General features: G+C 37.4%; 2 protein-coding genes across 2 annotated transcripts; one reads left to right on the top strand and one right to left on the bottom strand.

The window, feature by feature from the left end:
- The first annotated feature begins 233 nt into the window (after nt 1-233).
- LOC110880289 (exocyst complex component EXO70A1) lies at nt 234-2579 on the top strand. Its single transcript, XM_022128867.2, has one exon. The coding sequence runs from the start codon at nt 387-389 to the stop codon at nt 2241-2243; it is 1857 nt and encodes a 618-aa protein (XP_021984559.1). The 5' UTR covers nt 234-386; the 3' UTR covers nt 2244-2579.
- A 353-nt stretch (nt 2580-2932) lies between these two features.
- Nucleotides 2933-7861, bottom strand: LOC110880290 (sm-like protein LSM1B). Its single transcript, XM_022128868.2, has 5 exons — nt 7426-7861; nt 4860-4928; nt 4656-4771; nt 4494-4556; nt 2933-3201 (listed from the first exon to the last, which is right to left on the bottom strand). The coding sequence occupies exons 1-5, from the start codon at nt 7484-7486 to the stop codon at nt 3124-3126; spliced, it is 387 nt and encodes a 128-aa protein (XP_021984560.1). The 5' UTR covers nt 7487-7861; the 3' UTR covers nt 2933-3123.
- Nucleotides 7862-12670: the final 4809 nt, after the last annotated feature.

The following is a 12670-nucleotide window of genomic DNA, read 5'->3' as shown; positions in this document are numbered from 1 at the left end:
TCTAAAGAATAAGATGATAGTGTTAAAGGTTGGGTTGTTAAATCAAGAGTTCACGTTACAAGTTTAATACTATTATTAGTTTTCATTATCGTTTGAGTGTTTATTTCAAGAGGTCACGTTACAAGTTTAATACTATTATTAGTTTTCATTATCGTTTGGAGTGTTTATTTATTCTCCAACTCATCATCAGAAATGATATAAACGAACATTAAATAAAATGTTTGAAAAAAGCTTATTGGACTATCATTTATTGTGACATACATACGAAGTCGTCTTTAGTTTAACCCTCCTCCCTCCACCGTATAAATCAAACTCTGTTGATTCAAACCCCTTCCCTTCCCTTTTCGTTTTCCAGATTTCCAATTGGACCACTTCAATAATTGTTGATGGAGCTGCCGGAGACCGATTCTGTACCGTACGAAACCGCTGAAAACATCATTCTCCGGTGGGACGCTACCGCTTCCGATGACGCTAGACTCCGTATGATCTTCGACGGCGACCGTCAAGAGATCGATCTATACTTGCAGGCCGTCGATCGAATCCAGCTTTCCATGGAGTCAACCACCCTATCAGACGATGAAGGACAGTCAAAGAAAGTCAACACCGCTATTCAGATTGCCATGGCAAGACTTGAAGACGAGTTTCGCAACATCCTCATCCCTCACGCTACTCCAATCGAGACCGACTCCTTATCTGAGTCAACTCCCCGATCCGCTAACTCCTTCACCGAGTTTTCCGTGCACAGCGATTACAGCAACAGAGGTGAAGAAGATGCACTCTCCAGAGACGGTTCTTCTTCGTTATCCGAACAAGCTGAGAACAGTAGTAGAGCGATTTCTAGCTACAGATCTATGAGCAGTATTCGTGAACTAGATCTGATGCCATCGGATAGCATATACGATCTGCGTTCAATCGCCGAGCGTATGATCTCCGCCGGTTACTTCCGCGAGTGCGTTCAGGTGTACGGAAGCGTACGGAAAGCAGCGGTGGATGGAAGCTTCCGGAAGCTCGGTGTCGAGAAGTTAAGCATCGGAGATATCCAACGGCTGGAGTGGGATGCTTTGAATGCGAAGATCGGGAAGTGGATACGTGCAGCTAAAATGTGCGTTAGGGTTTTGTTTGCAAGCGAGAAGAGACTCTGCGAGCAGATATTTCAAGGTTTAGGTTCAGCCGCTGATGAAGCTTGTTTCATGGAAACGGTTAAAGGCCCTGCGGTTCAGCTGTTTAACTTCGCGGAAGCGATTAGCATCAGCAGACGAGCTCCGGAGAAGCTGTTTAAGATCTTGGATTTACATGACACATTGGTGGAGTTGTTGCCTGATATTGATGTTGTGTTTGAAGGGGCGTCAGCTGAATCGATTCGGGTTCAAGCAGCGGAGATTATTTCGCGGCTTGCAGAGGCTGCTAGAGGAATGCTGAATGAGTTTGAAAACGCTGTTCTTCGAGAACCTTCTAGAGTTCCAGTCCCTGGAGGAACCATTCATCCTTTGACTAGGTATGTCATGAACTACATAAGCTTGATTTCGGATTACAAGCAGACTTTAGGTGAGTTGATTGTGTCTAGACCTGTAACCGGTTCTAGATACTCGGATGATGCGAGTACTCCTGATATGGATTTTACTGAGCATGAAGAGCAATCACCATTGGCTCTCCATCTGATATGGATAATTGTGATTTTGCAATTCAATTTAGAAGGTAAGTCCAAGCACTATAAAGACACATCCCTAGCTCATGTGTTTGTCATGAACAATGTTCATTACATTGTTCAGAAGATTAAGGGGTCACCAGAACTAAGAGAGATGATAGGAGATACTTATTTGAGGAAGCTCACGGCAAAGTTCAGGCAAGCTGCAACGAGCTACCAACGCGCAACATGGGTAGGGGTGTTGTATTGTTTAAGAGATGAAGGATTACACGTGAGTGGAAGCTTTTCTTCCGGGGTTTCAAAGAGTGCTTTGAGAGAACGATTCAAGTCGTTTAATGCCATATTTGACGAGGTTCATAAAACACAAGCGTTATGGCTGATACCGGATGCGCAACTTCGTGAAGAACTAAGGATTTCAATATCGGAACTATTGATCCCAGCTTATCGTTCGTTTCTAGGCAGATTCAGGACTCATATAGAGAGTGGGAGGCACCCTGAAAACTATATCAAGTACTCTGTTGAAGATCTAGAGACTGCACTCTTGGATTTCTTTGAAGGGAATGCTGTTTCACAGCATTCAAGAAGAAGATCACAGTGATTATGGGTTTATTATTATATTATAGGACACCATTCTTTGATTTTAATTTTTGGTTTTGGTCTCTGATGATGGAGGAAAGAGGGTAAGCAAGCAATGTTGTTTTTTTATCTTCTTTGTTTCACTTGTTTGTATAAAGAAAATCACTGTTTTCATACCCACGAGCAGCTTAATACGCTCCATTACAATGAATACATGTAACATGCAAGTGTCACATGTGTTGGAATTTTCGTGATATTGCCTTTTCAAGGACATGTTAACGTGGAAGACATTTTCAGTGAAGTTCGGGCCGTTAGTTTTCTTTGGTATAAACATAGAGCTAAAAATGGTTTGTTAGTTTGGGCTGATTGGTATAAATTTGTTAATATGTAGTTGTTTTTGTTTGTTGTCCGTCCCGGTTTTCAGGTTCGGTGTTTTATAATGAAGTTCTCCTTTCAAAAAAAAAAAGGACATGTTAACGTGTCATTAATTGGTCCATTTAGGAATTTGGACATGTTTGACCATATTTTATCTTCTTTGCATACCTATTGTAGTCAAAAAAGCACTGGTCAAGCCGGCATTGATTGTTTGAGCTGCACTTTTGTGACCATGAAAAAAAGGCTAAACCTAAACCTATTTTCTACTTTGGTCAAAAGAAACAGTTTTAAGCTCACAAGTCACAAGTTCAATGGAGTTGCTATGCAGATTGCTCATGCTGACAACAAGATCTGTATACTTTTATTTGATATGCCAAATAAAACATTATTTGAACATACATAACAAAAACTAAAACTATGCAAACTTAAACATCATAATCCACCAAACCCAGGCCGCGATAATATTTGCGGAAGGAAGATATTGGTATAACATTAATAAACAAACCGACAAATTTCCATTAAATCAATCAGTCCATATCCAAGAATTCCATCCTTCTTCTCATTGTGCCCTTCAAATCTGTAGCCTCCCTCTCCACCTTCTGAGCCTGCCCAACATATAATATTATTATTAGCCCCTCAATCACAATGCATATATATCATCATTAAAACCTATGAATAGTCCCTCACATTAACACACACTAGTCTTAACATAATAACAATCAGTGCAGGATAATACTGCTTCACGCAGCTAAGGGTGTTATCCATTCCAAAAATATTGAAATCGACTTGAGCTCGTGCTACTCAAGTAGACTTTCAAGTGAAGCACATGTATTTATATACTCGCAAGCTTAATACGCTTGCGCTATTTTACGCTCTCACCCTTTGTATATGGGCATATATACATAATTACCATACTTTCCAATCAAGTTGTGTCAAGTTCAGCACAAAAGTGTTATTAGTCAACAACAAGTAACAACCATACCCAATAAATCCCACAAATAGCAAAGCTATTGGTAGGGTTTGAGGATAGAGAGGCTGCTTCTGGAGACACTCGGCTAAAACACACAACACACAAATAAATAGAACAGGAGATAGGTAGTCGAATTTGAAATTATCTGTGAACTGATCAAGCTTAAAATATAGGTCTGGGTGAGGTCGAATTGAGTTACACCACCACTTAATTAAATACCAGGTGTCACATCATCATTTTATCTACTATAGAAGGATACTTACAATTAGAGATGAGCACGGTACCCGTTCGGTACCGAACAGGTACCGAAAAACGGGGAAAATTGGTACCGGTACCGAATATATCGGTTCGGTACCGGTACCGGTATTTACCGGTGTTTTACCCGTAAATACCGGTACCTGTACCGAAAAACGAGGAAAATGGGTACCGGTACCGAAAAACGAGGAAAATGGGTACCGGTACCGAATATACCCGGTACCAAATGCTCATCCCTAGTTACAATGGTATAAAAAGTCAAACCATGCTACATTCTCACGAAATGAACCTTTTTATCTTACATAGAATGGAAAATATGTAAAAGTAAGTTGCACAAAATACACTACTACCAGAAAGCACAAAATACACTACTACTACAAATATAGCATGTTCACTAACATCCATCAAAATAATATTTTATGTTAACAGTTTCATGTTTTACCCTATCACTTACAAAATTCAGATCGAGTCCGTAAAAAAATTATTCAAAAGAGATCATCAGAATGAAAAAAAAAAAACATTTGATAATAAAAGGATAACAGATGTAGAGGCGTCCTAAGCAATTGAAATGTTCTCATTAAATGAAAACACTTGAAAGAAGTTATGCTTTCTTAACTGATCATATCGCCTACACTTATATATAAAATAGAAAGGTATAAGTGTATCGCTTACCCTTTTTATCTCAGCTTCAGAAACTCGAGTCATATGAGGTGGAAGTTCTTCCTTCTCCATTTCCTAAGCGTTATGTAAACAAATCAGAAACAACAACAATAAATCTTTTATCAAAACAATGTTTTCTTTTTCAAAAGACAAGAGCAATGAAGGATGTCAAACCAGCTCGCCAATTAGAACAACATTTTCACCACGAATTACGTATAGACCTAGTGGTATGTCACAATAAAGATCGCCAACAATTACTCGCTCACAAGAACCTTCAAGAACAGCATTGGCTGAATGTGACCACCAAACAATTTATTAATATTACCGAAATGATTATTACTGAAGACTAAGCTTGATAACTAGTGAAAATTTCAGTACCAAACTGATCAAAAGACCGAAGTATCCCCAATAGCTTCCTTCCATCACGTAGCAGTACAAGAAGCTTCTCTGTACGGAAAAGTAAATGTTCTCATTAGTTTAATTGAGAATCCATAATATCAAAAGTTTTATCGGTTCATTGTTATTTTACTTGTTTGCATAATAGAGCATTGAGTGTAGTGATATCCAAAAGTATACTTGAACAACACAAGAATATGTTACATCTTTTTAGCATATGACAACATAAGACTTACGAGACACGCCTCACAAGTCTATTCCATTAAATATTTGCATACAAGTATTTTAGAATAGAAAATAAAAACTACTTATTTACTTTATTTACAAGACTCTTCATCTTCTTAGCTTAAAGTAATGATATTTTATAGGTTGAACATTATTCCACAAACATGGCAATTTATACATCTAAAACTCTTTTAAGTCAATTGATTTTGAAACAACGTATAAAAAAGCACCTGGCAGAGCTAGGCAGTTGAGCAAAGGTCTAATGCTAAATTAGTTAAGCATGAAAAAAGATGGGTCACTAAGAGTGAGCATTAAGCACCAACAATATTTAGTTCTCGAGATAGTTAAAAGCAAAGTAGTTATAAATTTTTAAATAAGTTAGTAAACAATATAAAAATGTAAAAAAGTTATCAGTTGTAATTGACTAATGACCAAACTCCTTATCAATTGTCGCAAGTTTATATTTGCATGAAAACTAGCAGATCACTAAGGAAAAAAAGAAAAAGAAAAATGCAACAGCACTCATGGTAATTTAAGTGTCACAACAGCAGGTCTATTCACTATTTAGAACACTTATTTGAAACATAAAATAAAGACGCCCTGCTTGCGGTATGCGCATATAATATATGTGTGGGTGCTCGGGGGCAAAAGTGAAAGTGCACTAATTTTAACGTTATTTTACTAATTTCGTGAAAATGACATTAAAAGAAGGGATGGTTAATCATGCACCATGTGGTGGCGTTGATAGCCGAAAGACAAGGGGGTATATGCACTAATCGACCTTGTATCCAAGGTTTGATGCAAAACTACTATCGAGCCGGGGGTCTCACTAGAAGCAGCCTCTCTATTCCTACGGGGTAGAGGTAAGGCTGTCTACATCTTACCCTCCTCAAACCCTACCTTAGCTTTGCTATTGGTGGTAATTTAATTGTCACAACAGCAGGTCTATTCACTATCTAGAACACTTATTTGAAACATAAAATAAAGACGCCCTGCTAGCAGTATGCGCATATAATGTATATATGTGTGGGCGCTCGGGGGCAATAGTGAAAGTGCACTAATTTTAACGTTATTTTACTAATTTCATGAAAATGACGCTATTTTACTAATCAAGCATCATGTGGTGGCATTGATAGCCGAAAGACAAGGGGGTACATGCACTAATCGGCCTTTGTCTAAATTGCTGAGTGTTATGTGCCTTGTGTCCAAGGTTTGATGCAAAACTACTATCGAGCCGAGGGTCTCACTGGAAGCAGCCTCTCTATTCATACGGGGTAGAGGTAAGGCTGTCTACATCTTACCCTTCTCAAACCCTACCTTAGCTTTGCTATTGGTGGGATTTACTGAGTATGATGATGATTTGAAACATAAAATAAAAACACAAAGCATTGTATTTAGAGTAAAGGGTTTCAGGAAACGCTACTAGACCTCTATCAAAAAGCTCTGATTTGTAAAATTCTAATTTGTATGTATGGAAGTCATGAAAAACTCGTGGTTTGAACCAAGACCAATGGCAACATATTGCATTCTTGCTAGACGTTTTAAACAGAAACACTATGAAACCAAAGATGTACAAGGTCTACCAGTCAAAGAAAGATTTCAAAGTCACTATTTCATATATGGGAGTCACTGAGAGTTCACGTGTTTTGGATTAATGACCAATGAAAACATGTTCATGGACACTTAATAAGTCAACAGTAATATAATCAAAAGTAAATCAAATGCTACTAAAAATCCTCCCCCCCCCCCCCCCCCCCACACACACACACATGCAGCAAACAGATCATGCTAACAATTGGATGCTAGATACAAACTTATTCGCTTTTTTACTTTGATAAGGCAAATACACCCCCCCCCCACACACACACACACTACACCCTCAACCACTTGGTTGAAGAAATTTCATGTCATAATGACACCATCTTTCCATAACAAAAAATGTGAACAATCAATCAATCAATCATACCCAGTAAAATCCCACATATAGCAAAGCTATTTGTAGGGTCTGGGGAGGGTGGGATGTAGGCACATCTTACGTCTACCCTAGGGATAGAGAGGCTGCTTCCAGAGAGGTCCTCGGCTCCAAACAAAAAATGTGAACATTATTGGATAAAGACAAGGTTCAACATTACTTTAACCCTACATAAATACAAGTTATTGGTTCACAAGCACAACAATGACAAAAGCAAATAAAAATTACATCCTTGCATAGTGATTTAAAGTAAAACCTATTACAAACATGACATCTACAAGATCCACAAAAATAAAACATGCACAAAAGGATAATGAAAACATCTGACAAAAGAAAAAAAAAAAAGCTTACTGTCAAGATAGCTTGCAAGAGAAGTAGAGAGATAAATATCTTCAGGCCCTGCCCACGACATTTTCGGTATATGAGAAATCAACCAATAATTCTTCGTTAAACTAAACAAACTTGCATCGGCAGCAGCCTCCCGATCTTAAATTGACAACCTTTTATCTTCTACTACTATAATTCCCCAATTTCCAATGATGAACAGCAAAATTAAAACCCTAGACGAATCAGCGGCGATATTATACAAACTAAAACCTGTAATAATCACCGAATCTTTAAACAATACACACTCTCGAATCGTAAAACATCAAGAGAGAATGCTAATTGTTATTTCAGATCTATCTATAAACCCTAGATTAACTATCCCCAAATCTGGGGGCGTTTGGAAGATAGGTGTAATGTTTGACTAATGAATCAACTATAGTCTTTTGGTTCCGCAATTTTATTCCCATCGGTCCTTTGAGATATCGAGTACTTTAAGTTCAACCCCTCTTGTTAAAAAAGAAGCATTAGACCAAGCAGTATGGGGGCCGGCTTAGGCCCGGCGTGACCCGGCGCCGGTCCCCCACACCGCCCCTAGCCCCGTCCCGTCGAAACCGGCTGCCACCCGACGTTCTTCACGAGCCTCATTTTCAAACTTATAGCCGTTGGTAACGGCTATAATTATTAAAAAAAAAAAAAAACTTTTTCACTTTAAATATATACCTCTCTTTTCATCCATTTTTATACCATTTCCTCAATACTTCTCCCATTCTTCTCCCATTCTCATCCATTTTTATAAAAAAACACTCCCCTTTTTTTATACAATCATGAATCCATTCAACCCAAACAACCCAACTCGAACAATCCCAACCCGAACCAACCTAACTTTTTTTTGAGTCCCGCTTACACTCCGACTATGGATCCTTCGTGGGTGTCTCCACAATTTACGTTTTCGGGTTTCCAACAATCACCTAACGCCTTCTCCCAAATGTCCCAAGTTCAACAAATGCAACAATACCAAGCGCTCCAACAATTCATGCAACGCAACTCGGTTCAACTTGATCAATTCCAATCGCAACCGCCAACTTCCCAACCGCAACCCCCGGTTCAACTTGACGATGATGATGAAGAAGTCGTCCCCGAATCGCCAGCTAAAGAACTCAAGCGCAAAAAAAACACGGGGAAGGGGAAGGTGGTTGAAACCGAACCTGACACCGCAAAAAAAAGCGGTTCGAGAGCAAAGCCGAGACAATGGACAAAAGTAGAGGAGGAGGCGCTAGCAATTGCGTATGTTAAGTCCTCAACTTGCCCGATTGTCGGTATGAACCAAAGTTTATTTTTTTTTAATTTAAATTTAAAAAGATTTATTTTTTAGTTTTACTAATGCATTTTTTTTTTAATTTTAGGGAACAATCAAACAGGTTCTAGTTTTTGGAAGGCGACAACGGATAGATTTAACGAGCTTATGGGGCAAGGCCCGATGCGTGATATCGATTCCGTATCGGGCAAGTGACGGAAAATGAACAAGACCGTCAATGAATTTTGCGGGTATTATAATGCAATTTACGCTTGTCCTCCTAGTGGGAGTAACGACGAGGATATTCTTAACTAAATGGGATTCAAAAAATCCGGCGCCTTTCCCGCACCTCCTAGCATGGAACGTTTTAAAGAAAGAACCAAAATGGAAGCCGGTTCCAAATGAGGTCGCAACCGCCAAACGGACTAAAACTTCCGAGTCCGGAAGTTATAGTGCGGGTCGCAACCGGAAGTTATAGTGCGGGAGGCTCCACCTACAGGTCATATCAAATTAGCATGTGACATCTAACCAAAATTGGTACCAGACAGAGTTTGTTTTTTACGATTGAGTTGAAGGGTATTTTTATACCACGAAAACAAAGTTGAGGTGCAGTACCCCTCATTGTACATTGCCTCCACCTCTAATTTTAGCAGTATTCAGGTGTTGGATAAAGTTTTTTTTTCTTTTTTTTTTAGATAGTAAAGGTTCATGTTCAATATTTATAAAGAGAAAAAAGGTAGAAAAAAGGTATAATTTGGCATAGTTAGAAGTTAAAGAGTGTGATTTATCATTTAAAAAAAACAAAACAATAATTGATTAGACTTTCAAATCCTGTAATGACCAAATTTTATCGTAAAATATTGGATCATTCTAATTTTATGGGTTTATAAGGGTTATTAGATTTTATCACCCACAACTATTGGTTATTGGCAGCTGTCACTCTCAACTATCACTTTGATGTCCACCACCTCCAACTTAACACTTAGCGTGTTCTGTCACCACGTCGTTAACTGATCACTAACTTTTGATCATGTTACTACACTTTTTGGGATATCATAGGGATCTTAGGAAGGTTTTAGGGATCTTAGGACACCCCCAAAAATATAGTAACAGGATCAAAAGTTAGTGATTTGGTGACAGAACAAACGAAGTGTTAAGTTGGGGGTGGCGGGCGTCAAAGTGATAGTTGGGGGTGACAGCGGTCAATGACCAATAGTTAAGGGTGATAAAATCCAATAACCCTATTTCAAAATACTAAATTATTCCTTAAAAAAGTTGAATAGTTTTTTTATTAATGACTTATCTTTTCTAACGTTATACTAATGTGTATGTTATGTACATATAAAAAATTATTAAACTAATTGGTGGATATATTTTTAGAGTAAATATCGCTTTTCGTCTCTGAGGTTTGTTCATTTTAACTAGTCCCGTCATAAAATCTAATTTTTAACAAATCCTTTCCTATGGTTTTAATTCTTTAACCCTGTCCATCCAAATCACTAACCATATTTGAGTTTTCATTAACTCACTCTCACACTAAAGGGGAATTTTGTCAATTTGCATTTCTTCCCCAATTTATATCCAAAATGAAACTAAGCTTTTTTATAAAACGCTAGACTTTATCTCTCTCTCTATCTCATCGATGCACTTCCAATGGCCAACGCAAATGTCATATGCAAATGTGGATCTGGAACGGTACTTCTCACATCGTGGACTAGATCCAATCCAGGTTGTTCGTTCCATTCTTGTGTTGTAATTGTATATTTGCATATTTAAGTTAGTTTTTATGGCTTTATTTTTTATCATTTCAATAAAATTCTTGTTGAACAGGGAGGAAATTGTGAGTTTGTTACCTGGGCCGATCCTTCAATTTGTGCAAGAGCCTCTTAAATCATACCAGGATTGTTAAGGAATATCAATGAAAATGAAGCAAAGAACTGGACAATGGCAAGAAAAATTAAAAGGATTCAATTAGTTTTGTTTTTGAGTTGGTTGTTCTTTTTTATGTACTTTATAACCAAATGAATTAATTTGGTTAATGGCAGTATTTTGTTTAGCAAACTGACCTACTTTTAGATTTGTAGTGTAAAGGTCAATTTGGTTGTACTAATGTAGCATCACTTTACTGAATGAAAAGTGGTTGTTTTGACTTTCGAATTCATTATTTTGTAATTGGTTATAAACTTTTCTCCAGGTATCAGCCAATATACCTCAGATACCCATTTTTCAGGATTGCCTACGTTTTCACCATTTTGAGCCATGTTCCATACTACTACTACTGCTGCTACTGCTGCTGCTGCTGCTACTGCTACTGCTACTGCTACTACTACTACTATTACGTGCTTACAAGGCATGCCCGTGAGCTCCCATTTCCTACAAGAACATGTTTTCTTGTTCATATCAGCTTCAACCTGGTTATGCCCTGAGTCCCCTACTTGATATTTCTTCATGCCAACCAAGGTGACAGTGTAACATGCAGCATCATGTTTTATTTCATTGAATGCATCAGTTGCAGCTGGTGTCAGGGGACCTTTAGCTTTGGAAATCATTTTGTTCACCACCATAATCCTTTTCATCATGTACACTCTTATGTACTCTAAGTAGGTAATGATAGGCTTGTCCCTACCTTCTACAAGTTGCCTATTAAAGACTTCACACAGATTGTTCAAGAGTATATCACATTTTGCTCTTCTTGTTTACAAAATTATAGAACCTTTTTAGACAAAGTGTTTAGTGTATATTTGTATCAGTGTTCAGTGTATATTTGTATCACTTTAAACTTGCTCACATATTGTATCATGTCTAGAACATTTTTATCATTACCAAGACATCTAAGACCAACATCTAAGTCTTGATCAGGAATTTTAAAATGATAGTGCATTACCTCATCTGATGGGTAACCTAATGGTTTTTGGAAGATTATGTTTAACTCATGCATAGAGAACTCATCAGAATCTACATAGTCAAAGAAGGTGACTTTACCATTCACATACTTCCTCCCTGGGAATTTCACAAACTCTCATGCGTGGAATATTTGTTGGGTAAACAGAGTAGGTTCATTAGTTGCGATTTACAAACGTATCAAAGGTCAGTGGGTTAACATATAACGTAATTATATACCAAAATTTAAGGTTTAAACATACCATAAGCTTCAAATGGGTTGATCTCTTCACCTTCCTCACGAGCTTCCACTCAACAAGAACCATGACAATCGTATGTTTGGGGATGTCGATCGTATGTAGAGTTTGGGGATGAAATTGATCGGTCGTAGGTTAACGTTTGCTTTGGGGATGAAAGTGACGGTTAAGGTTCTATTAATACAACCAGTGTTTTATTTAATTAAGTAAACAATGGGGAAGAAATGCAAATGGACAGAATTGCCCTGTAGTGTGAGAATGAGTTAATGTAAAATCAAACATGGTTAGTGATTTGGATTGGAAAGGGTTAAAGAATTAAAACCATAGGGAAGGATTTGTTAAAAATTAGATTTTCGGACAGGACTAGTTAAAATGAACATACCACAGGGATGAAAACCGATATTTACTCTATATTTTAACTTTTGAAGGTTTTGCTTATACATGTGTATCTAATATAACTTACACATTGATTCTATAAATAAGCTTTATTCAGTTTTTTTTTTTTTTTAATTTCAAGAGAGATGAATAAACTTTGCATTTTATCCATTTTCTTATATTTTTAAAAAACTTAAAATTATTTATCTTGTTCATCCTGTTCAAATAAAAAAATGTTTCTCATCTAAAACTACCTAGATGCCATGTGTTTATGTAAGTAGTATGGGTATTCGGACTTCTTAATAACTATAACATGTAATCCCAAATGGCTGGAAATAAGAAAATATCTTAACGATAAAACCATTAGGTTTGAAGACAAGCTTGATATATTGTGTCGATTGTTTAAACTTAAACTTGATGCAATAATAAAAGATTTAAGGACAAATCATTTTTTGACAACATT

Source organism: Helianthus annuus, chromosome 9 (assembly GCF_002127325.2).
Source record: "Helianthus annuus cultivar XRQ/B chromosome 9, HanXRQr2.0-SUNRISE, whole genome shotgun sequence".
In the NCBI taxonomy this organism is placed as follows: Eukaryota; Viridiplantae; Streptophyta; class Magnoliopsida; order Asterales; family Asteraceae; genus Helianthus; species Helianthus annuus.
This window is presented reverse-complemented; position numbering and strand designations above follow the sequence as displayed.